The sequence below is a fragment of the Moschus berezovskii genome, chromosome 1, assembly GCF_049115385.1.
Source record: "Moschus berezovskii isolate FMDL1 chromosome 1, NW_MosBer_1.0, whole genome shotgun sequence".
In the NCBI taxonomy this organism is placed as follows: Eukaryota; Metazoa; Chordata; class Mammalia; order Artiodactyla; family Moschidae; genus Moschus; species Moschus berezovskii.
In genome coordinates this window covers 77,782,114-77,809,496 of record NC_142460.1, presented here as the reverse complement: position 1 = coordinate 77,809,496, position 27,383 = coordinate 77,782,114, and the positions used below count along the sequence as shown (strand labels likewise).

The 27,383-nt window shown below is 40.5% G+C and overlaps 1 protein-coding gene across 6 annotated transcripts in view; it reads right to left on the bottom strand.

Annotated features, from left to right (window-relative positions):
- Positions 1-27,383, bottom strand: part of PHLDB2 (pleckstrin homology like domain family B member 2) — a 261,403-nt gene that overhangs the window by 64,547 nt on the left and 169,473 nt on the right. For all 6 annotated transcript variants that reach the window (XM_055421436.2, XM_055421114.2, XM_055421285.2 and 3 more), the window contains one exon: positions 8,065-8,448. In XM_055421436.2, coding sequence (XP_055277411.2) covers positions 8,065-8,448 — 384 coding nt within the window. The remainder of the gene's footprint in view (positions 1-8,064; positions 8,449-27,383) is intronic.

The window sequence follows — 27,383 nt, the reverse complement described above, 5'->3', positions numbered from 1 at the left end:
CTATCTGAAGGAAAGTTATGACCAACCTTGATAGTATATTAAAAAGCAGAGACATTACTTTGCCAACCAAGGTCCATCTAGTCAAGGCAATGGTTTTTCCTGTGGTCATGTATGGATGTGAGAGTTGGACTGTGAAGAAGGCTGATCACCGAAGAATCGATGCTTTTGAACTGTGGTGTTGGAGAAGACTCTTGAGAGTCCCTTGTACCGCAAGGAGATCCAACCAGTCCATTCTAAAGGAGATTAATCCTGGATGTTCATTGGAGGGACTGATGCTAAAGCTGAAACTGCAATACTTTGGCCACCTCATGCGACGAGTTGACTCACTGGAAAAGACTCTGATGCTGGGAAAGGTTGGGGGTGGGAGGAGAAGGGGACGACCGAGAATGAGATGGCTGGATGGCATCACCGACTCTGTGGACATGAGTTTGAGTGTGCTCCGGGAGTTGGTGATGGACAGGGAGGCCTGGCGTGCTGTGATTCATGGGGTCGCGGAGAGTCGGACACGACTGAGCGACTGAACTGAACTGAACTGATAGGGTTCCACTGAGAGTGATGTTTTAATAAAAGCACATATTGTGCATCCCCAGGTATATTGTTTTTGGGTTAACTTCATCTACATACACACAGAAAGGAGAGACACTAGGGACAAGACAATTTGCATCCACCCTTCCTTTTGTGTGTGTGTGTGCAGATCTCTGATCTCAAGAGGTTTCTTTGAAGAAATATGCAAAAAGGGGGGGCACGACAAATGGAAATTGTCTTGTTCCTACTCCTAGCTCTCCTTTCTGTGTGCATGTGGATGGAATTAACTCAAAAACAGCATATCTGGGGATGCACAATATATGATTTTATTAAAACACTTCACTCTCAGTGGAACATTATACATTACCATAAAAAAAATCAGATAGATTAACTTAGAAACCTCTTGAGATCAGAGAGGGTTGCAAGTGTGAAGGGTTTCCACTGTAGACAGAATGATTACATGATTACTCAAAAAGAGTGGAAAAATTTTCACCACAAGAGAAAAAATACTTGTTTGGTAAATACACAAGGAGATGGAATTAACTAAATTTACTGCAGCAATCATTTTGCAAAACATGTGAGTCAAGTCATTAGGCTGTACCCTTTAAATTTATACAGTGCTGTATGTCAATTATATATCAATAAAACTGCAAGGAAAAAAATAGAGTGAGCTGTTTTCAGCTTTCACCTCAGGTGGTGGTAGACAGATTCAGAAAGCCAATTAAAAAGAGCATGTTTCCAAGGTCATCTGCATCTTTAAGTGTTAGATAAAAGCAAAGTCAAAAATGGTGAATTTCAGGCTTCCTAAATATCATTAAAATCTTTGTCATTAAATCAGTTTAGAGTGTTTTTCACATTCTTCTCCATTACTCCTCAGATTGATAACAAACACTGTGCATTGTTAAGCAAATAATCCAAAAACACTCAAAGAGGAAGAGCATTTAAAACAAAAGAACAGGACATTTTTTTTTTAAAGATTCTTCTATCTCCTGTCTCAAGGTAACGTATGTCTGTCTTTAGAGAATCAAAAATGAAAAACCCGTTCCCTGGAACCCACTGCCTCTCAGCTGCACTGTCTAAGCTGCTGTGTGGTACCCAGAGGTTCCCTTGATGTTTCCTGTCTCTAAAGGAGACACAGTCTTCCGTTGTGTGCTGCAAGGAAGATGGTCCAAGCTTCAAAGTCCTCCTAGGCAATGAAAAACATCTGTCAAAATCTGCTCATTTATATCCAACAGCTTTCTTGTCACAGCCCTCTTCAGGAGGAAACCATGTGTGTGTGTGTGTGTGCGTGTGTGTGCGCTTAGACACTCAGTTGTGTCTGACTCTTTGCTGCCCCGTGGACTGAAGCCCGCCAGGCTTCCCTGTCCATGGGATTCTCCAGACAAGAATACTGGAGTGGGTTGTCACGCCCTCTTCCAGAGGATCTTCCCAACCCAGGGATCGAATCCAGGCCTCTTGAGTCTCCTGCATTGGCCGGCAGGTTCTTTACCACTAGTGCTACCTGGGAAGCCCTTCAGGAGGAAACTTGTTTCCCAAAAGTTAGTCCTCAGAGCACACAGCTCACTGTTTCAACAAAAGTTTGGCAGATCTCTGTGAAGGAAAAGAGTGAAAGGATTTAAGATAAAAAGTGCAGGAAGCCCCATGTCTGATGACAGCAGCTCGGATGTTCAAATGATGGGTCATTTACTTTGCCTGAACACCAACAATTTTTTATTTCTACCCCACATCCTAGTTTCTAACCATTGCAACTTTCTAACAGGAGAGACAGAAGTCCTATTCAAAATTACTCTCCTTTGAGAATTACTCTTCTTATCGTTAGAAGAAAGAAGGATTGAACGGTCCAGAGTCCCGATGAATACACGGGCAAACTCTATAGGGAGGTAGATTTCTGACAAAAAGTCAGAAACATTCAGTCAAAAAGTTTTGTTGCACTGGGAAAGGCAAAACTACAGAGATGATAAAAAGAATGATGGCTGACAAGGTTTCATGAGAGCGGGGAAGAGAAATGAATAGGTTGAATCCAGGATATTCTTAGGGTGATGAAGTTATTATGTATGAGACAGCAACGATGGACATATTACACATTGCACTTGTCAAAACCAATAGAACCATGCAATATGAAATGTGTGTATGCTTAGTTGCTCAGTCATGTCTGACTCTTTGCAATCCCATGAACTGTAGTCTGTCAGGCTCTTCTGTCCATAATATTCTCCAGGCAAAAATACTGGAGTGGGTAGCCATTTCCTTCTCCAGGGGATCTTTCTGACCAAGGGATTGAACCCAAGTCTCCTGAATTGCAGGTGGATTCTTTACCATCTGAATTATCAGGGAAGCAAACAATATAAGGAGATATCCTTAATGTAAACTACAGTCTTTAGTCAATATTGTATATCAAAATTGGTTCATCAATTTTGATGAATGTACCATACTCATGTGTGTTACTCGATCAGTCGTGTCCGGCTCTTTGCGACCCCACGGACTGTAACCCACCAGGCTCCTCTGTCCATGGGATTCTCCAGGCAAAAATACTGGAGTGGGTTGCCATTTCCTTCTCCAGGGGATCTTCCTGATGCAGGGATAGAACCCAGGTCTCCCACGTTGCAGGCAGATTTTTTACCATCTGAGCCACCAGGGAAGCCCACTATCATACTTCAGTTCAGTTCAGTTCAGTTCAGTCGCTCAGTCGTGTCCGACTCTCTGCGACCCCATGAATCACAGCACGCCAGGCCTCCCTGTCCATCACCAACTCCCGGAGTTCACTCAAACCCATGTCCACAGAGTCGGTGATGCCATCCAGCCATTTCATTCTCTGTCGTCCCCTTCTCCTCCCGCCCCCAACCTTTCCCAGCATCAGAGTCTTTTCCAGTGAGTCAACTCGTCGCATGAGGTGGCCAAAGTACTGGAGTTTCAGCTTTAGCATCAGTCCTTCCAATGAACACCCAGGATTGATCTCCTTTAGAATGGACTGGTTGGATCTCCTTGCAGTCCATGGGACTCTCAAGAGTCTTCTCCAACACCACAGTTCAAAAGCATCAATTCTTCGGCAATCAGCTTTCTTCATAGTCCAACTCTCACATCCATACATGACCACAGGAAAAACCACTATCATACTTAGGCAAGATGTAAATAATAGGAGATACTCTAGGAAAGCAAAGAGGACAAATAGAAACTCTTTACACAACCTTTTCAGGAGAAGGGGATGACAGAGTATGAGATGGCATCACCAACTCGATGGACATGAGTTTTTGAGCAAGCTCCAGGAGTTCGTGATGGACAGGGGAGCCTAGCATGTTGCAGTCCATGGGGTTGCAAAGAGTCAGAAAAGACTGAGTGACTGAACTGAACTGATAAATGTCCAATATATCTGAAACAGTCATTAATAAGTCAAGGGGAAGACAACTCATAATAAAAGACTAATGTCCTTACCACCACAATAGCTCCTAGTACTGAGACAAAACATTTTTTAAAAATCAGTGACGAGGAAAACAAGGGAGATCAAGATGGCAGAGTAGGAGGATGCTGAGCTCACCGTCCCGACAAAGACATCAAGGATACATCTAGATGTGTAGCAACTCTGCTGTGCTGCTGCTAAGTTGCTTCAGTCGTGTCCGACTCTGTGTGACCCCATAGACAGCAGCCCACCAGGCTCCCCCGTCCCTGGGATTCTCCAGGCAAGAACACTGGAGTGGGTTGCCATTTCCTTCTCCAATGTGTGAAAGTGAAAAGTGAAAGTGAAGTCGCTCAGTCGTGTCCAACTCTTAGAGACCCCATGGACTGCAGCCTACCGGGCTCCTCTGTCCATGGGATTTTCCAGGCAAGAGTACTGGAGTGGGGTGCCACTGCCTTCTCCGGTAGCAACTCTAGCTGGACACAAACAGGAGTCTGGAGGAAAGGCTCTGTTATAAGCAAGTCTGTAAGGATCCATAGGGAATCGGGCAGGAAGAGAGGAGATGCAGTCAGGCAGGACCCACACCTCAAGAAGGACACAGAGGAGGAGGGGGATGTGACGGGCTCAGAGATCCCCCCTGTGAAGTTACGGCACACAAGCTGTAGGGTCCAATCCAGGGAAGACAAGTCCCTTTAGCTGGTTTGAAAACTGTGGGACTTACAGGAGGGCTTAAGAAGCCGAGACTCTGCTCACGAAGAACAGGTGCACATGTCTGCCTGCTCTAGGGAATAAGGGGGAGGAAGCAGACTGAAAACAGAGTAGAGGGTCTGGCTGGTTTCCCACAACTGCTCCTGTCCACAACAAGTGCCTGATCTAGCTCCTCTTGCTCCTGAGCAGCTCCCCACCAGGACAGAGGTGCTGTATTCGGGGGAGGGAATGCACATTTAGAAGAAAACGAACCCGCCTGGACTCGACCCTCAGGGCGACCCTCAGGTCCAGCACCTTGAGCTCTGCTGACACCCAGACAGGGAAGTGACAGCCACTGAACATGGGAGAAGCCAGCTTGCCCCTGGCGGTGGCTCTAGCCTCTCCAACTCCAGCCCTACCTCTCACCAAGGTGACAGCTACCAGCACACCCCAGGAGAAGATGGGATCCTTGCTCACTTCAGATCCAGCTTTTCCCACCAAAGCCACCAGGCACTTGGAGACCGCATAGGGGCACTCACACACAAGGATACCCCATTCAAGATCAGGATAGGTAACTATTTCAACAAATTTCATAAAGTTAAACATAATGGGAATACAGAGGAAAATCTTTCAAATGAAAGAACAAGGGAGAAGAAAGACCTGAAGAAAACCCTAATGAAACAGAGATAAAAATTTACCAAATAAAAGGGTTCAAAGTATTAGTAATAAGAATGTTAACTGAACTCGGTAAAAAAAAAAAAAAAAACAGATACAAAGAATAAGAATTTTAACAAGGAACTAAAACATATTTAAAAAAAACAGATGGAGCTCCAGAATACAATAACTGAAATGAAGAATACTCTCGAAGGAATTAATAGCAGATTAGGTGATACAGAAGAACACATGAGAAATCTGGAAGAGAGAATAATGAAATCACCCAATCATAAATAGCAAAAAGGAAAACAAACCAAGGGACTTCTAAGACAACATCAAGTGTTATAACATTCACATTACAGAAGGTGAAAAGAGAAAGGGGTAGAAAATGTATTTGATGAAATTATGGCTGAAAGCTCCTAAAGCTGAGGAAGGAAACAGATTTCTAGTACAGGAAGCACAGGTAGTTTCAGAGAAGATGAACTCAAAGAGACCCACTTTGAGACATATCATAATTAAAATGGCAAAGGCTAGAGATTAAAAAGAGAACTTCAAAGGCAGCAAGAGAAAAATTGAGTCACGTACAAGGGAACCCCATCCCCCTAAAAAATAGGACTTAATTAAACTTAAAAGTTTTTTTCACAGCAAAGGAAACCATCAACACAATGAAGAGACAACCTGTTGAATGGAAGCAAATATTTGCAAATGATATGACCAATAAAGAGCTAATAGTCAAAATATACAGCTCATAAAATTCAATATCAGAACAACAACTGTTTTAAAAACGTCAGAAGACCTGAATAGACAGTTTTCCGAAGAAGACATACAGATGGCAAACAGGCACATGAAAAGACGCTCAACACTGCCAATCACCAGAACAATGCAAATCATAATCACAGTGAGATCACCTCACACCTGTCAGAACGGCTATCATCAAGAAGTTCACAGATAACATATGTCGGTGAGGATGTGGAGCAAAGGGAACCTTAGCACGCTATTGGTGGGAATGTAAACTGGTAAACCACTATGGAAAACAGCACGGCGCTTTCTCCAAAAAACTAAAAATAGAACCACCATATGATCCAGCAAGTCCCAATCCTGGGTATATATCTGAAGAAAACAAAAAACAGTAATTTGAAAAGATACATGCACCGCAATGTTTATAGCAACACTTTTTATAATAGCCAAGAAATGAAAGCAACCTAAGTGTAACAAATGAATGGTTAAAGAGGATGTAGTAAATATGGACAATGAAATATTATTCATAAAAAAGAATGAAAATTTCCTGTGTGCAACAACATGGATGGACCTGGAGGATATTATGCTTAGTGAAATAAGTCAGCCAGAGAAAGACAAATACTGCATATTAGCACTTGTATGTGGAACCTAAAAAAATAAGCATAACAAAAGAGAAACAGATTTATTGATACAGATCAAAACAGATCCAGTGAGGGGGGGACTTCCCTGGTGGATCAGACAGGAAAGAATATTCCTGCAATGCAGGAGACCCTGGTTCAAGCCCTGGGTTGGGAAGATCCTCTGGAGAAGGGAATGGCTACCCACTCCAGTATTCTTGCCAGCTAAATTGGCAAGCAAATTAAAACATAATTAATTTAGCAAATTAAAAATTTTGATGATACACACTTTGGCAAGTATATGAATAACAAGGTGCAGAGATAAACTCTTCTCAAGAGTCACCCGGAAATACAGTCTTTGAGAGTATAATTTGGAAATATTGTTTAAAATGAATAATACACAAACTCTTTGACCTACCAACTCCACAGACACATTTGCACAATTTGTGTTAATATATATATTCCAGAATATTTGCTGCATATAGATTTTATTAGTAAAATATTGGTAACAATTTAAACAGTATTTCCAAACAATAAAATACTGCTGCTGCTGCTGCTAAGTCACTTCAGTCGTGTCTGACTCTGTGTGACCCCATAGATGGAAGCCCACCAGGCTCCCCCATCCCTGGGATTCTCCAGGCAAGAACACTGGAGTGGGTTGCCATTTCCTTCTCCAATGTGTGAAAGTGAAAAGTGAAAGTGAAGTCGCTCAGTCGTGTCCGACCCTTAGCGACCCCACGGACTGCAGCCTACCAGGCTCCTCCATCCATGGGATTATCTAGGCAAGAGTACTGGAGTGGCTTGCCATTGCCTTCTCCGAATAGTTGACCACTAATAAGAATGAGGTAGAACTGTGTATGGTAATATGCAAAGATGCTCAAGACATTCAACAGGAGAAAAACATCATGCAGAACACTAGTGTTTATGTGAGTCTGTGCTTATATTGCCACACGTGCACAGAAATATTGGGAAGGCATGTAAGACCCTCTGTGTTTATCTCTCCGGTATGCAACCAGAGGGCACAGGGAGAAGTCAAACTGTTTTTCTCTTTCTGTACTGCTACATTTCCTAGAGTCTAAATTTGTTACTTTACAGTAAACACTAGTAAACACTTGCTGCACCTTGTTTAGCTAGTGTTAGTGTTATTCACTCAGTCCTGTCTGACTCGTTGCAACCCCCATGGACTGTAGCCCACCAGGTTCCTCTGACCATGGAACTTCCCAGGCAAGAATACTGGAGTGGATTGCCATTTCCTCCTCCACGGGATCTTCCCCCATCCAAAAACTGAACCTGGTTCTCCTGCATTGCAGGTAGAGTCTTTACTGTCTGAGCCACCAGAGTAGCTGCTTCACCGAAAACATTCTGGAAAACAAGCAGTAAGACCCCTAATGTCTAGGCCAGGGCAGACACATGGTCCGGGCCCTGTATCTAATCTCTGTGTGTGGCCAGCTTTACCTTTGGTAGGATACTTAGGTAAGCAGACTCGCCGGAAGCTTTCAGAAAGGCAGAGGAGGGCGGTGGGGGAGTCCTGGTGAGGTCCCTGAGCAGTTCATCACTCCTGGCGCCCCGTGGAGGGAGGAAGCTGGCACTGCTCTGACTGAGGCTCCCAAAGCCTGCCAGGTCCGCGTCGTGGAGAGCACTTTTCTGGTGGCACCTGTACCTGGTGTCCGGGCTCACCAGGGCTTCCTCAAACACAGACTCCTCATCGGAGAGCTGCAGTTTCTCCAGCTCTTTATTGATTTTCTGCACATCTGCCACGGTGGTGCCGGGGGACACGCGACTGTCAGGCTTTGTGTACTCAGCACAGAGACTGAGGATGGTCTCCAGACGCTGTCTCTCCTAGAACACAGAGGACGGAAGGTCGGTGAGTTGGTGAGAAGGAAGCAACTCCACAGAGAGAAGAGGCTGGGACCACTGGTAAATTCAACCCACACACAGTCCCACAGACACTTGGCTGGTGATATTTTTTATCATTGATGAATCCATTTATAAAATTCAGATGAAACCTGGTTTAACAATGCCTGATTTTCCTCCCAAGCTCAATTCTTTATTTGTATATCCCAGTGCTGATCCTAGCACATACTAGCACTTAGTGAGACCTTTTTTGATTTATCAATTCTCCAAACACTTCAAAAAAACTTTTTTTTAATCTCCTTTTTGAAATTTACACCCCCTTGCCTCCCTCTACTATCTACCTTCAACAATAGCTCTTTCATCATTGTAGCCTTAGTATTATATTTGCACTTAAAATTAATTCTCCAACTTTCTATAGAAATATCATTCTACTGTTTAGATGTGCAAAAGAAAAATGCTACTTTAAAAAAGGTTTAATTTGAAAGGCATAACTAGATCTTCATTTTTTTTCTTGAAATGCTTCAAAACTTTCAAAACTTTTTTATGTCTTGTCATGATATAAAGATCCTTCCCACAAATTTCTCACTTGAATAAATTAAAATAATTTTTTAAAAAAGAGAATGTTGTAGGAAGATGAAGAGTATTCAATATCAGGGCCAGATAGGAAGACAGCAATATATTTCAAATTCTGAGATCATTAAATATTTGAATCATTCAGCTGAACTATAAAATGATAGTTTGTTTTAAAAAATCAATAAACCAGCCATTGATGTCTATAACAGTACCACTAACTGACACTGCACCAAGTTCCCCAGAAAAAACAAGTATATATTTATGATTTTTGACTTTAAGTAAATTTACTATATGTTTGTGAACAAGGGGATATAATTTACAAAATGCTTATCATAAACCTAGACAGCACTGCTGGGATAAGGAAACTCAACATCTTCTCTCACATTAGCTCAACTGCCAAAGTGAAAAGAAAAAAATAAATTAGCAAAAAAATCTCTTGTCATTACATCTACCACATTGAAAAGAGGATTCTAAAGTCTTCCACAGAGAAACGTTTTCCAAACTGGTTACCAGTAACAAAAGAGAAAAATGTTAAGTAGCCCAGGGCTATTGTTTTTACTATTTTACAGCAAATCTGTAGAGATGAAATTCTGAAGGCAGTTTACTCTTTATTAGTGGAAGAATATCAAATAGGAAAATCAAATAGGAAAAGGCCAACATAATTCCCTGGTTTTCATTAAATACATCCATTAAATGACAAATTAGTATGAAATGACTTTTATCTGTCTTCTTAAGTACTCTCCACACTCCAAAAATGCAATAACTTGATCAAAAGGACTATTAAACTTGTTCTTATAAGCCCCACCTCCCTTTCACTGCCTGAACTTCTGGACTCCAGCTGCAGCTCCGTCCTCATGGCCTCAGTCTCATGGAAGGCACTCGGCTGTACAACCTCATCGCAGGAGCTTCTGCACCCTGTCCATCCAGGAGTCCCGGTGCTTATTTATCTCTGCAGCTGCCACCAGCTGCCAAGTCCTACCCACCTCAGCTTTGTGGGGAGGGAGTGTGTGTGTAGGGGGGGAGGGGCGGGCGGCAGTGGCACAGCATTCATTGCCTTATTTTAAACTTCTCTAACAATCGAGAAAAGTCTGCGTGGGAATATGCAAAAACAACTGGAAGGCATAAGTGAGGAAGGGGATAGGAACAAGATGTTATAATTTACCCCTTCTCAAGAGCATCTGCATTAGAGGCTAATCTCCAAGGAAAAGTTCTCTTTCTGCAGTGTAGGTGAATTAAGTCAAGGTATCTAAAGTCAGTCTTTGCTAATCTTCATAGAGGACAGTGTGTATGCCTTGACATGCATTATGTTTGGGATTATAGCAAAGTTGTCAATTTCTATTAATCAGGTTGCTAATGAACAGTGCAGTCCTAAAAAGCATGAAAGGTACTTCTGCCCAGTCTGTCATTCATGGCAAAATTCCTCCTACCTCTCCTCAAAATAGTCTCTTTTGCTGCCAGTGCTATTGCTTAATTCCAGAGGGAATAAATGATCCCAGCCTTAAGATGAATGCTATTTCAGATGGTGAAACAGTATTCCAAGGCGGGTGCACAGGAAGTTTGGTCTACTGCTATGTGCTTCTCTCTATTCTTATCACCCCATTCACAGCCAATCTGTTCAGACTTGAATCGCACACTCATGCAGCACTGCTGCCCACGAGTCTAACAGCAATCCAGACTGTGCCGAGATGCACTGGCCCCGTCAGACGCTGCACCAAAGAAAAATAAACTGATGATGAGAAGTGCGTCAGAAGAAAGGTCTGAGAGGCATTTCGGAAAGCCTGAGAAGCCTTTTAAGGAAAACCCTGAGCAGAATCACCCTCATAATTCTCCCCTGAGCTCTCTTCATCCTTCCCATTCATCACGCTGATATTCTCCACTCTGCATGACCTGAAACAAGGGCGGCCATTCTGCACAGGACACTTTTGAGAATAAAATAGAGCACTATTAATAATTATGCTGGGACAGCAAGCCCAAACTGGGATGGGCAACCTGAGATGTGTGGCTCTCTTCCTAAAATTCAATTTCCTTTGACGCTTCACCTGACAACCTGGTGAGTTAGGAAGCTACCCTCTTTGAGATCTCCAATTCCTACCCACCTTTCCAAACCAGCAATCTACTGTGCATTCCCTTGAAAAGGCACCAGCAGAAAGTCTAAATATCTAAATGGCTTAAAACACTGGTGTTAAGGATTTAGGATGTAGCCCACTTTGAATCAAATTATTTAAAATGCATTTAGATTTTTTTTCCCTCTCAATTTTCCCTTTCCTCCATCTCCATATATCATAGGAAGCTCTGAAAGGGACACAGAACTTAACAAATAAACCTGAAGAAAATGATGCACCTTTCTTTCTCTTAATGGTTAAAAAAATGTTGTGGGCTGTGTCTTTTGACCACAGAGCTCTCTTTCTTTTCAGATGAATGTGTTTGGCATTGCCCCATTGTAGTTCGCAGCCCTCGTCAGGAACCTCATCAGTCTCTTGAACCCATCCAGTGCTCTCGTAATCAACAGCAGTCAGTCTAAGCCCTTGGACAGTGAATATAATATAGAAATAAATTATGCAGAAAATCAAGTACCAATTCTTAATCATGAGTGAAATGTTTGTTAAAATCTCCCTTTTAGTAACCACTATGGAGGTGCAGCCATGTAATTAAAAGACTCTTACTCCTTGGAAGGAAAGTTATGAAACAACCTAGACAGCATATTAAAAAGCAGAGACATTACTTTGCCAACAAAGGTCCGTCTAGTCAAGGCTATGGTTTTTCCAGTGGTCATGTATGGATGTGAGAGTTGGACTGTGAAGAAAGCTGATTGCTGCAGAATTGAAGCTTTTGAAGGTGCTAGAGAAGACTCTTGAGAGTCCTTTGGACTGCAAGGAGATCCAACCAGTCCATTCTAAAGGAGATCAGTTCTGGGTGTTCATTGGAAGGACTGATGCTGAAGCTCCAATACTTTGGCCACCTCATGCAAAGAGTTGACTCATTGAAAAAGACTCTGATGCTGGGAGGGATTGGGGGCAGGAGGAGAAGGGGACGGCAGAGAATGAGATGGCTGGATGGCATCACCAACTCGATGGACATGAGTTTGAGTGAACTCCAGGAGTTGGTGATGGACAGGGAGGCCTGGCGTGCTGTGATTCGTGGGGTCACAAAGAGTCGGACACGACTGAGCGACTGAACTGAACTGAATTGATGGAGATGATGTGGAAATTCCTTAAAAAACTAAAAATGGAGTTACCATATGACCCTGTAAACCACTCCTAAACATACATCCAAAGAAAACTATAATTCAGAAACATACATGCACCCCAGTGTTCACCGCAGCACTATTTATAATAGCCAAGATATGGAAGCAATCTCAATGTACACTGAAAAGATGAGTGGATAAAGATGTGATAGAAATATATATATACACAAAGGAATACTGTTGGTGTTGCTCAGTTGGTAAGTCATGTTCATGGACTATTCAGTTCAGTTCAGTTCAGTTGCTCAGTTGTGTCCGACTCTCCGCGACCCCATGAATCACAGCACGCCAGGCCTCCCTGTCCATCACCAACTCCCGGAGTTCACTCAAACTCATGTCCACAGAGTTGGTGATAAAAGAATGAAATAATGCCATTTGCAGCAACATAAATGGACCTAGAGATTATCATACTAAGAGAAGTAAGTCAGAGAAAGACAAATATCACATGATATCATTTATATGTGGAATATATTTTTTTAAAAGGTACAAATGAACTTATTTACAAAATAGAAATAGACCCACAGACATAGAAAATAAGCTTTGGTTACCAAAAAGGACAGAAGGAAGGAGAGATAAATTATGAGTTTGGAATTAACATACATGCACACTGCTATATATAAAATAGCCAACAAGCACCTACTATATAGCACAGGGAACAATACTAAGTATTTTGTAATAACCTATAAAAGAATCTTAAAAAGAATGTATATATACATATATGTATATACACATACAAAAAATGAATCACTGTGTTGTACACTTGAAACTAATAGAACATTACAAATCAACTGGACTTCAATTAAAAAAAACCTCAAATTAAAAAAAAAGAAAATCCCTGTTTTATAACTATATATGCTAAGTTATTTATTACAAAAAGGGTCAACTTTCAGTGGTTAGAAATAATTTAGTTGAAAAGAGATTTTTCTCTATTTAACAGGACCTGTTGTAACTAATAAATATGACCTCACTCTTCTATTAATCCTAGGGATTCAATGTTTCCATATCTGCAGTTCAATAACAATCTATTAAGCTACTCTCTACCTGGTATTGTGCTGGGACTACAAAAATAGAAAAAGACAGCATTTGTACCCTCAGATCTTTTAACAAGAGGCACAAATAGGCAACTGACTAAAGAAACAGTGATAACAGGTTTACAGAAAATATATGGATTCTTCTATGGGAAGGCAGTGCACAAAAATGATAGAAAAGAAATCTGAATTGAGTCCTCAATGATAAATCTGAGTCTGGTCTGCTGGAAAGGTGGGCAGGGCATTTCTATAAAGGAACCATATAAGCAAAGACTTAGAGTCATGAATTATCAGTATACTCAAAGAGCAGCAGTTACTATGTGGCTAGAGAGATGGGGTTCTTGGAGGAAGAGGAATGAGGTACACACAGAGATGGGTCAAATTTCTTCCTCTTTATATCAGGACTCAATAGATTCCAACACCCTAACTAAACTTTAGGAATAAATTCATAGGGTGCACCAGCGAGGGTCAGAGATCTCGGTTTAAAAGTGGATGATAGAACGAGACGAGCTGACAGCATATAAACAGAATTTCCAAGACTCCATGATCAAATTCTGATGTCTCAATTAGGTGGGTCTGCAAGGAGGAAAAACAGAATGGCTTAGAAATCTTTTCTGTGTGTCTCTATGTTTTCAGAGATAAGTCCCTTAAGGTAGAAATAAATCCCCGGTAGTGTTAGCATCAGTTATCTTCTTTCTGGGCACAGAATAAAATGGTTCTTTTCTTCCCAACCCCTAAACTGGATATGACGATCAAACCTGCATCAGCCAACGAAATGTAAGAAGCAACAGCATCACTTCTGCCTAACCAGCCAGCACACATGATTTCATGTAGGTGCTTTGGGTCATGTGGTATCAATCAACCTGGAGACGGACTTTAACCACGCAGGCAATCAATCAATCATGCCTATGTTATGAAGTTCAATAAAAACTCTGGACACAAAAGCTCAGGTAAGCTTCACTGGTGGCCTACAGGAAAAAGATCTTATGCAGCAAATATCTCCCTGAAAGTTCACAAACTATGGGGTTCTTTTGCCAATCTGGAAAGAGAAAGAATTCCTTCATTGCCTAGAATTCTTCCCTGTGGTAGATTAGATGCCTGAGCCCAGTCAAAGTAACCCAGGGAGGAAGGAATCTTTTTCTGTCACTCACTGCCATTTGGTCCCTCTAACCCCACCATTACTGAGCAACATACATTCCGCACAGCATAAGTCCCTGGAGTAGCTTCTAGAAAGAACTACCTTCCAAAAACTCCATCTCCTAACCAGCACACACTTCACCCCTGATGTAGACTCCACCTTTCTATTTCACGTTGTCCCTGGCTTCACCTTAAATGCCAGAGGTAATCAGTGTCCCTGCCCTGTGAGTACATGCCTCATTCAAATACCCGAGGAGCTTATCATATCCTGCCTTTGCTCACACCCAGAGAAATTCACTCACCCTAATGCCATTGTATAAATCAATCCTCACACTCCTCATCATTTTTTAAAAGAACTACATTACTAAGTGGTGTGTCAACAGCTCCCTTAAATCTGCTTGTTTAGACTATTATTTTTAGCTATGTCCCTCTTCTGGAGGAGCTTATACTTTAGATGCAGAGTACATCATGAGGAACGCTGGGCTGGAAGAAGCACAAGCTGGAATCAAGATTGCTGGGAGAAATATCAATAACCTCAGATATGCAGATGACACCACCCTTATGGAAGAAAGTGAAGAGGAACTAAAAAGCTTCTTGATGAAAGTGAAAGAGGAGAGTGAAAAAGTTGGCTTGAAGCTCAACATTCAGAAAACAAAGATCATGGCATCTGGTCCCATCACTTCATGGGAAATAGATGGGGAAACAGTGGAAACAGTGTCAGACTTTATTTTTGGGGGCTCCAAAATCACTGTGGATGCTAATTGCATCCATGAAATTAAAAGACACTTACTCCTTGGAAGGAAAGTTATGACCAACCTAGATAGCATATTAAAAAGCAGAGACATTACTTTGCCAACCAAGGTCTGTCTAGTGAAGGCTATGGTTTTTCCCGTGGTCATGTATGGATGTGAGAGTTGGACTGTGAAAAAAACTGATCGCCGAAGAATTGATGCTTTTGAACTGTGGTGCTGGAGAAGACTCTCTTGAGAGTCCCTTGGACTGCAAGGAGATCCTACCAGTCCATTCTGGGGGAGATCAATCCTGGGTGTTCATTGGAAGGACTGATGCTAAAGCTGAAACTCCAATACTTTGGCCACCTCATGCGACGAGTTGACTCACTGGAAAAGAGTCTGATGCTGGGAGGGATTGGGGGCGGGAGAAGGGGACGACAGAGAATGAGATGGCTGGATGGCATCACCGACTTGATGGACATATGTTTGAGTGAACTCCGGGAGTTGGGAATAGACAAGGAGGCCTGGCGTGCTGTGATTCATGGGGTCGCGGAGAGTCGGACAGGACTGAGCGAATGAACTGAACTGATATAATATATTTAACTCAACACAATGATAAAATATATTTAAATATTAATACGGGCTTCCCTGGCAGCTCAATGGTAAACAAGCTACCTGTAATGCAGGAGATGTGACAAGAGCCATGGGTTCTATCCCTGGGCCAGAACAATCCCCTGGAGGAGGGCATGGCAACCCACTCTGGTATTCTTGCCTGGGAAATCCCCTGGATGGAGAAGCCTGGAGGGTTACAGTCCAAGGGGTCGCAAAAGAGTTGGACACAACTTTGTGACTGAACTACAACAAATATTAATATGTTTCATAATTTAATAACATAGTTATATGGATTACATATAACACAGATGTATGCTAAGGTAATACCTTATTTTCATCTACATCAGACATGTCCTCAAATACTACCACTTTACTAAATTAATTATGTTCCTTTCTAATCCAAGAATCTTTTCTCAACTTTCTTTTTCTGCCTCTAGTTATTTCTTGCATTTGTTAGGCAGACTTAAGTCAATCTCTGACCATATATCTAGGATTTTTTGTAGTTTAGTCCTTTCTGATGCCTTTTGGCATCATTTTGCCATTTAAAATCAACTGGCAGACATGCAAGTTTTGAAAAGTTTTACTCTTATATCCAAGTTGCGGTGAATTACTCTTAAAATATTACAAGATGTCATCTGAAAGAAAATGACCGTCATGAATGTCTCCATAACATTATTGCTTCTCCTCAGAAAATTTAAGGAGAAAAACAATTCACTTCTCCCTATAGAATGAAAAACACTGGCTGTAAAGAAAGGAAGTTCATGTGATCAATATTATCGAATTTTTACAGTGTTTAAGAAAAACATGCCAGGAACTTTTCCTCTTACATCACCGTTTCAGAAGAAAATCTACATGGTGCTTGAGTCCCTCCTCGTAAAGAAATTATGTGATTGTTCCATACCATTAAAGAAAACATGATAAATGCCCGATAGTACTGTCATTTGCTTACATTTTCACCTCGGTTTAACTAAGTTCCAGAGGATCTTTTTGATTTGTTTGTTTCTCCTGAAAGACCACAGTTTACAATGTACAACCCACTGAAATACTTTTATAATTTTATGTAATATTTTATTCTGTTCAATCAAAACCAGTGTATGAGAGATACCAAAACTCAATCTTCACATTTGAAAATCTATCCTAAAACATAAACTTTTTTTAATGCGTAAAGAAGCTGCTGGAGTGAAACAGTAGGAAGATGTAACATGTAAAAAAAGAAGGGTGGGCTATCACATAGCAACTGAAAGTATTGCAATACAACCATCGGTGGGAGATATACCTCATGGGAAATACAATGTGCTGTAATTTTAAAAGCATGCTATAGAGTTTTACATATAGAAATTAAAAGTAAACAATGACATGTCTTCTTTCTTTATTTGAGTTGTTAGGAAAGTAATGATATTCTCCTTTCTTCCAAGGCAGCTTTCAAAAATTATAATCTGTCTGACATGATTTAGGCCTTGGTCTTCATAAGCAGATGGAAAAGTCAAACTTTTCAAAGTTCTGGCTCTGCTATTCTATAATCAAAATGAAAGAAATACATGCCTGAAGAAACTTGTTCTTTTTAACTGTCCTTAGTGTTTTCTTAAAATTATCTTTTTTTTTCAAAATCTAAACTACAATCCCAGATATGGGATAGGGTCTTGGCAAGTTTGAATGAGAAAAACATCAATTTTTCCAAACCAAAATTCTTCAGTAGAACACACTCCCACAGAAATATATCTCCCTTGCAGTCAATTAGATTTCTCCAAATTTCTTGGCTGTTCTGAATTTTGAAAAACCAGTCTTACTGGTTTCTGCTTCTGGAAAGATGGTGTAGAGATCCTTTCCCCTAGTCTTCTCAAAAAGTACAACTAAGAACCTTGAAAATTTTATATATAGGACAAGCATAAGACTCCGAAAAATGGGGAGAAAGCAGCAGATCAGCTCAGAAACTAGAGTCTCAAGGAAAAGCAGAGACAAATTCCCTAGGACTTTCTTTTGTCTCATAAATTCCAGATTTAGAGCTGAAGAAAAGACAACAGCAGCAACAAATTGACTCAATCTCTATAGAGTATTATGCAGTGGAAAAAGCCAAATGCAAAAGGTAACATAGTATCTGATTATATTTGTGTAACATTCCTGAAATGACAAAAACATAGGAATGGAGAACAGACCAGTGATTGCCAAGGGTTGAGGGGGAGATGAGGGTAGGAGGAAAGCAGGTGCACTATAAAAAGGGTAACAGGAGAAACCCTTGTGGTGTTAGAACTGTTCTGTGTCTTGACTGCATCATCATCCTGCTATATATCATCATATATCCTGCTATAATAGGGAAGAATAAATCTGACTCCATATTAGATCTGTTTCTTTACCCTTTATATTTTACTGCTTTTGCTACAAGTTAGGAATGCTGCCTATAAGCTGAAATACATGATAGCCCATTCTCAAGGGCTATATTTTTTAAAGTATAATACTTTTCCATTCATATAGGGATGTAAAGGTGCAGAACAGAGAATAACATTTTTCTTATTGGAGGTTTATAGGAACACCATGACCTAACCTACATGGACAGCTGCAAGAAGAAAGGATTCCAACAGCAGTAAGTTTGCCATAACCAGCCCCCTCCCCACTTTCAGTATAAAAGAAGTCTGAATTCTAACTTGGGTACGATGGGGCACTAGTATACCATCTTCTCAGTCTGCTGCCCTTCTGAATAAAGTTTCTATTTCTTGCCCCAACAACTTCTCTCTTTATTTATTGGCATGTCATGAAGCAAGCAGTAGGAGCCTGGACTTGGTAACACTGGTTATTATATTGTACCAGAGTGTACAAGATGTTACCACTGGAAGGAACTGGGTAGAAGATCTCTGAACTATTTCTTATAATTAATTGCATAGGAATCTACAGTTACCTCTAAAATATAAAGATTAACTTTTTAAAAGTGCCTTCTAAAATGTTTTAACCTACACATCGAGATGACTGAATCAAAATTCGTTCATTGAAAAAGTGATGAATGTGTTTGATTTCAAATTCTTGTTTTGGACTTTTTTTTTTTAAAAAAAGAATCAACCTCAAACTTTAAAAATAGTCTTCATAGCAAATATTCCCATAAACTTTTGCAGAACAGGGAGGGAAAATTTCTCATTATAAGAATTAGCCAGCAGTCACTAAATCTACTGTTTGATGAGAGATCTTCAAAGGCAGGTCAATAAATGGCTTTTAATTTAGAAATATGAAGTAATTAGACAACAAATATGGAGATCCTTTTTCCTACAAAGAATCAATAGTCTTCTCTCATCTCCCCTCTCCCATATATCTGTTGATATTGATATATAGTATTTTCCATTTTCATTCAGTTTATATGTTTTTCTATAATGATTTATCATTTTAAAAAAAGAATGTAACTTTTCCCATAAGTGACATAGTGGCATATGGGGCCTCCTTTTAGTCTAAGTTACATTCTGTACTTCAGCATTTAGCCTGAGAATGCTGAATTATGCACCTGAGGTGCACAGTACACATTCCTCAGTTCTAAGCAGGGATTTTTAAATGTTTGGCACCATCAAGAGGAAAGAGCTTGTACTGCCACTGAAACAAGAACCTAGGGTTTGCTCTCAAGTATAGAGGAACTCGCTTTTACCAGCAACTGTCATAGACTACTGTAGCACAGAATTATACTAAGACTTTGGCTCTATGTTTCCCCAATGTGGAGTCACTGCTGCTGCTGCGAAGTCGCTTCAGTCGTGTCCGACTCTGTGCGACCCCATAGACATCAGCCCACCAGGCTCCCCCATTCCTGGGATTCTCCAGGCAAGAACACTGGAGTGGGTTGCCATTTCCTTGATATTGCTAAACGCTACTTTTCCCCCTTCCCAGTCCTCTTCTACCCATTGAGCCCTCCAACTGAAGAAGAAAAAAAAGATGGATAACTGTTTTTATTCTCAGGTAACTGGGGATAGTTGGCAACTCTAGTTTGCAAAGAAAAAATTCCTTCAATATTTACTGAACATCTACATTTAAGCCAGCAATTTGCTATTTAAAAGATAAAGTCTTCATTCTCTCGTGATCCAAGGTGATCTGACCACAGATAACAGTCTACTTTATATTATCTACTAATTATAGATTTACTCTTATTGTATGAGAAATGGAAGAAGTTGGCTTAGAGAACTGATAGCTTATTTAGACAGTATGCAGTATTACCAATCTAATCCTGCACTGACCAATATCCAACATATCATAATTAATTTCTTTTTTTAAGTTTTTCGCAATGTAAGGAAGTTTAAAAATACATAGTTCACATTTACAGCTCACATTGTGTTTCTGCAGCAGACTATAAACCATCCAAAAGGCCTGAAAGTGAAAGAAGGCAGAGAGCTGACCAGCTGTTTTAAACATCAGAGCTAAGAAAAGCACAGCTCCACAGATACAAATCATTATAAAGCTTATGTTAAACCTGAAGATTAAATCAATTAATTAACTAATGGACATTCTGACTCAGAATACAGGAAGAGTCATAATTTCTAAATATCCCTTTAAAAAGACTGAGCCTCTCACTTTATTTGGTTAGTAAACCAACCTCTCACCCCATTTGCAGTTTAAGTGGCTCGCTTCCCACTAGTGCAACCTTTTTTTTTTTTTTTTAACTAAAACTATAGTCAGGATGTAGCAAGAGGAAAGGCCACATCAGGAAGCAGATGCCTTTCAAATCAGATGGGAATACAAAATAGCTTTCAATACTTAAGTTTGCCTTCACATTCCAAACACATTCTTCTCAGGAAAAAAGAAAGATGGCTAGGCAGCCATAAGCATTCTTATAACATTGTCCATTCTGCTTCCAACTAAGAAATGCTGTCCAATTTACAATACAAAACAGTCTGAATGACCAAACTGTCTTTGGGGTCAGGAGTCACTAGGAAGTGGAGGCAGCAAGAAGCAAATACAGAAGCAAAGCACAGCTACAGGTAGAGCAACTTTCATCTGACAATGCTCACTCTTCTTGGTTTCCCAAACAAGTTTTTCTAACTATAGAAATGAAGTATCAAGGTTGGTTACTCTCTGGCCTCTGAAATGCTATCTGTATATTTCCGCCACAGGGAGACTAGAGAACACACACACACACACACACACACACACACACACACATTTTAAGTAATGTTTATTGGTAATTTATGCTTTATTTCCATTCATTCCGTTCCGTCGCTCAGTCGTGTCCGACTCTTTGCGACCCCGTGGACTGTAGCCTACCAGGCTTCTCCATCCATGGGATTCTCCAGGCAAGAATACTGGAGTGGGTTACCGTTTCCTTCTCCAGGGGATCTTCCCGACCCAGGGATCGAACCCGGGTCTCCCGCATTGGAGGCAGACGCTTTAACCTCTGAGCCACCAGGGAAGTATGCTTTATTTATGAATAGAATATTACTACCCTTTCACTGTTTTTGAATTAAAGTGATTCCTTATGCTTTTCGAAGATATTCATAATTACTGTTACATTGGTTTCTGCTCTACAACAATATATCCCTCCTTCTTGAACCTCCCTCCCACCCCCTACCCCACCCCATCCCTCTAGGTTGTCACAGAGCACTGGATTAAGCTTCCTGTGTTATACAGCAACTTCCCACTAGCTATCAATTTTACATATGGTAATGTATAAGAGAACATATACTTTTAAAAAATTCCATTTTATATTTTAACTCCTAAGGTATCCTCAATTATACTTTTATTTAACTTCAAAAACATGGCACCTACTGTCTACTCAAAAGCACACAAGCCATGGTTTTTTTATGTTTCATTGCCTCTTTACTATTTTTTTTATTTTATTGGAGGCAAATTACCTTACATTAATATATTGGTTGGTTTTGCCATACATTGACATGAATCTGCCCCGGGTGTACATGTGTTCCCTTTCTTGAACCCCTCTCCCACCTCCCTCTTCCCCATATCCTCCCTCCATGTCATCACCGTGCACCAGCCCCAAGCATCCTGTATCATGCGTCAAACCTGGACTGGTCACTTATGATAATATACATGCTACAATGCCGTTCTCCCCAATCATCCCACCTTCACCCTCTCCCACAGAGTCCCAAAGACTGTTCTATATGCCTATGTCTCTTTTGCAGTCTCGTATACAGGGTTCAGGTTACCATCTTTCTAACTTCCATATATATGCGTTAGTATACTGTATTGATGTTTTTCTTTCTGGCTTACTTCACTCTGTATAATTGGCTCCAATTTCATCCACCTCATTAGAACTGATTCAAATGCATTCTTTTTGATGGCTGAAAAATACTCCATTGTGTATATGTACCAAAGCTTTCTTATCCATTCATCTGCAGATGGACATCTAGGTTGCTTCCATGTCCTGGCTATTATAAACAGTGCTTCAATGAACTTTGGAGTAATGTGTCTCTTTCAATTCTGGTTTCCTCGGTGTGTATGCCCAGGAGTGCGATTGCTGGATCATATGGACACCTTATCTTTGACAAAGGAGGCAAGAATATAAAATGGACAAAAGACAGTCTCTTTAACAAGTGGTGCTGGGAAAACTGGTCAGCCACTTGTAAAAGAATGAAACTAGAACACTTCCTAACACCATACACCAAAATAAACTCAAAATGGATTAGAGAGCTAAATGTAAGACCAGATACTATAAAACTCCTAGAGGAGAACGTAGGCAAAACACTCTCTGACATAAATCACAGCAGTCTCCAAGACCCACCTCCCAGAATACTGGAAATAAAAGCAAAAATAAACAAATGGGACCTAATTAAAATCAAAAGCTTCTGCACAGCAAAGGAAACTCTAAGCAAGGTGAAAAGACAGCCTTCAGAATGGGAGAAAATAATAGCAAATGAAACAACTGATAAAGGATTAATCTCCAAAATATACAAGCAGCTCCTGCAGCTCAATTCCAGAAAACTAAGTGACCCAATCAAAAAATGGGCCAAAGAACTAAACAGACATTTCTCCAAAGAAGACATAAAGATGGCTAACAAACACATGACAAAATGCTCAACATCCCTCATAATCAGAGAAATGCAAATCAAAACCACAATGAGATACCATTTCACACCAGTCAGAATGGCTGCTATCCAAAAGTCTACATGCAATAAATGCTGGAGAGGGTGTGGAGAAAAGGGAATCCTCTTACACTGTTGGTGGGAATGCAAACTAGTACAGCCACTATGGAGAACAGTGTGGAGAAGCCATGGTTTTGAACAGCACCAGGTCTTACAAAGAATGCCACAAATTTTTCAACATAAAGAAAAATACCTTTCTTTTATTTTTAATTGAAAAAATGGAGGAGAATTTTTCCATTTCTAGAAGTAAAAAGAATTCATTTATGCTGAGATATTTGCATCCTTTTGTAGACAGCTTCACTGTTACCTAGTACTACATGCATAAACCTAACTTTGAGATCTGGGAACCCAGGGTGCAGACTTCAGCCACAGAATAAGGAAAGCCAGAATGAAAGCGATTCATTTACTTTCTAAAAACATGTGTACATTGATTCCTATATTCTGAATACTTGGCTACGAGGTAGAGACGTACAGCAGTGAGTAAGACAGGCATGGTCCCAGCCCTTTGCGACTTAAAATTCTTTTGTTGTAAAGTATTTTCAGAGAGGCTATTAGGACAAAACATATAAATTGCAGACAATTGCTGTCCCAGACATTTCACCTATTCAAGTAATAAATACCATGGAAGTCAACCTCATCCCCAGGGTGGTAGAGTATGTAAAAAGTTAGAAAATCTTATTCCATGGTGCCTCATGAGAACTGGCATCATATTACAACTTGTTCCATGCATGGAGAAATGAATGCCAAGTGTGGTTCTACATAGTTCTAAATGGCGACAATGCTGTTTATCAAGGCACTGCAGATGACTGTCATCAACCAGAAAGCAAACATTGGATTGCTACAAAGCAAGCTGTGGGAATCCACCAGTTCTCCACAATAGCACACAGATGCTTCTGGTGATGGAGCCAAATAAAGTCTTAATAGCAGCAGGATTTGCTTTAAGCTTTTAATTTTCCCCTTTTCTTCTTAAAATGACTTTGACTGTCTTGGACCATAAGATGAACTAGAGGGCCATCACTACCTCTATATTACTGGAAGGGAGGCAGGACTCAAATGAGATGAACAAAATAATATCTTGTCTACTTTATAATGATTTCTTTAGTCTTTGAAACATCTAGTTTGTCAAAAGATCAGCATTCCAGCCCATTGCTGCTGCTGCTGCTAAGTCACTTCAGTCGTGTCCGACTCTGTGTGACCCCATAGACGGAAGCCCCCGTCCCTGGGATTCTCCAGGCAAGAACACTGGAGTGGGTTGCCATTTCCTTCTCCAATGTGTGAAAGTGAAAAGTGAAAGTGAAGTCGCTCAGTCGTGTCCGACCCACAGCGACCCCACGGACTGCAGCCCACCAGGCTCCTCCATCCATGGGATTTTCCAGGCAGGAGTACTGGAGTGGCTTGCCATTGCCTTCTCCGAGTCCAGCCCATTAGAGGTACCTTATCCATTACCTCTACTTGGAAAGCAGCTCAGAACTGGGAAGTTTAAATGACCACTCACCAGCCCAAAATAATGTCACAAGGTCTATGAGCTGAAGTACACACACTTCATGCACACAGGACCCTCTCAAGACCTCACTTGCACCTAGTAACTCATAGTTGGCAATATTTTTAAACAAGACTTGATATCTGGTTTCTAAAAGTTATAAATTAAAAAAAGATTGGCACAATGACAAAAGAAAAACTTGCAGCTTAGAGCAAGAAAGAAGGAAGAAAAATTATTAAAAAAAAAACCTCAAATAGCGCAGCAGTTGGAAGCTATTTAATGCTGACTCACTGTGAACAGTTGTATCCCTTTAGTAGGTCTTTGGAGGTTCATGATTAGGGTTCAGTCTTTAATACTTTAAAGAATTATCTTAAGTTTTCAAATAAAGATTGCACATGTAAAAAAAAAAATCCAAATGGAACACTGAGACAGTCAAAACTTGTTAAAAATTACTACAGAAATTATGCTTAGTGTATCTACTTTATCCTGCTCGGTTTCCTCATTAATGAATTCAATAAATCTTTGGCATCTTTTGGACAGGGAGGCCTGGCGTCACGGAGAGTCGGCCATGACTGAGTGACTGAACTGAACTGAACTGAATTTTATATTTGTTTAAGAGTTGGGTTTACTTTTTGAAAATTATGCTTTGACAACATGGAGATTACAGTTAATTGTCCCAGTGGATCCTGAAGAGCCAACTGAACTGTACTACTCATGAACAATATCTCATAGGCTGGAAGCCCAGGCATAGCTTTTCTTGGCTCCTGGAGTAAATCTCAAATGGCAGCAGAACTTTACCCTCACTGACTCAGTGTCCTCTAACGTTTGTGTTTACCTACTCTGTGTTTCTGATTCTTGTCTACGTCTGAGCGGGATTTTTGTTTGCAAATAACTGATAATTTTCTGCATTAATGGTGCAATAACTGGGAATCTGGTTTTATGATTTGACCATTTGGTGATCTGTCAGGTAGAACTGGAAGCCAGACTTTCTCCAGTGAGCACGGTTTAGCATTTGTTTGTCGTTCTTTCTCATCTGTTATTTTTCTATCTATGAACTCAAATCAGGACAATATTTTTTCCCCAGTCTCTGTAACAGAAAAAATATCACCATGTGAGAGTGAAATATTTTCCTACTTCCTGAAGATAATAATAAATTAAAATAAAGGACCTCTATTATGATTGGTTTATAGAGACTAATAAGCATTTAAATAAATCTAATATTCCCAAAATTTCCCCGAAAATGAAATTCTAAAAATTTAAATGTATTATTTTTAAGAAAAGTCTTGACTTCAGAAAACAGTTTTCTTTTCCATAGAAAACAAGTTTATATGACTTAAGTGAATCTTTATACAAATTATCAAACATTGATTTGATAATTTAGCTTAAAAAACAGCTATATGTCTTTGCATTATCTTATCAGTGCATAGTATAATACAACTATAATTTCATCTTTAAGATAAGTTTAGCTTAGTTTTATCATAGATTAGTTGATCTGAACTTCTTTAATGTCTTGTACTAGTTTACTAAAAAGATGTTTAAGATTATTTCTATATACAGTATAAGATTTAAAAAATACAAAATTCATGTTCGACTACACCGAATTATAATTGTGACAAGTCTTTTTATATCAATAGTAATTATATTCTGTGATGTGTCACCTTAAACATTATTTACAATATCTTAAGTCATTTGCCTTAGTGTCTGGTTGTTCCAGAAAGCGGAAGAAGACTGTGAAGAACGAAAGTTAACAGAAATTTAAAAATTGTAGATTTTGATGTTAGGGAGTTCAAGATAGTGGAAAGAGGATGCTGAGCTCAACTGACCCCACCACAAACACATTAAAAGTACAACCACGTGTGGAGCAACTTCCAATGAGCACAAATTGGAGGCTCTTCTACAACCAAGTCGGTAAAGAAGGGCCCACACACAGTCAAGTAGGAAGGGAGAGAAAACTAGGAGGTTGGTACTCGCATCTCCATGAGGGGATGCAGAAGATGAAGAGGTTATCACTGGTTCAGGGATCCTCCCTGGAGAGTGATGGGTTCAAGCCAAATAGTGGGCACCCCAGTCCTTGGTAAAACACCAGAAAATGTGACCCTTCAGCTGCTTTGAAAACCAGTGGGACTTACTGGAGGGCTGTAAGAAACTGAGACTCCACTTGTGAAGAGCACACACGTTTCCTTACTCCCAGAGCAAGGGGCAGAAAGCAGACTGAAACTGCTCAGGGCTCTAGATGGTTTCTCACAACCATCCTACCCTGCAGCCCTGCCTGAATAGGGTGCCTACTGCAGTCCCTCCTGCCCTACTGCTGTACCATACTAGGGCAACGCTGCTGTTTTTGGAAGACAGAGGGATGTCCATACAGAGGAAGTAGAGCCAGCTCAACCATGTTCTGTCTCTGAAAAGGGTAAAGGCAGATGTGGCTGCAAGTGGTCTTGAAGGCAACAAAGTGGAAACTGCCTGGGACTCTGACTGGCTTGCTGGGACTGTCTCAGCATGCAACACAGTCTGAACCCAGTACCGAAACCAGGCCTTCTAGCTCTGGCTTGCTCTTCTCTAGGGTGGAAGTACCACTGTGAAGAGAAAGCACACCATTAGAGGGAATGGAACCAGTCTGAATCCAACCCAAAGGGCTTCTGCTCCAGTACCCTGAGAGCTGGGCCTGCCTCCAATATAAGGATTTCAGTCATTAAGCATAGGAGAAGCCCAGGTTTACAAGGGGACCTGGCTCCACCTCTCCATCTCCATCCTTACCTCCTTCAAAGGTGACAGCTGACAATACACCCCAGGGGAAAGTGCCACCCATGCTCACTTCAGATCCAACTCTCCCACTAAAGTCACTGAATTCCCACAAACTGCACAGGGCCACTCCCACACAAGGACACACCTTCACAACTGCAACAGGTAAGTATTTACCTAATTCCATAAAAACAGAGAAATTTAAACAAAATGAGAAGACAGAGGAGTTTGTTTCAAATAGCAGAACAAAAAACAGTGCTGAGAACACCCCTAAAGATTAGATAGATAATTTATCAGGTAAAAAATTAAAAGCATTAATTATAA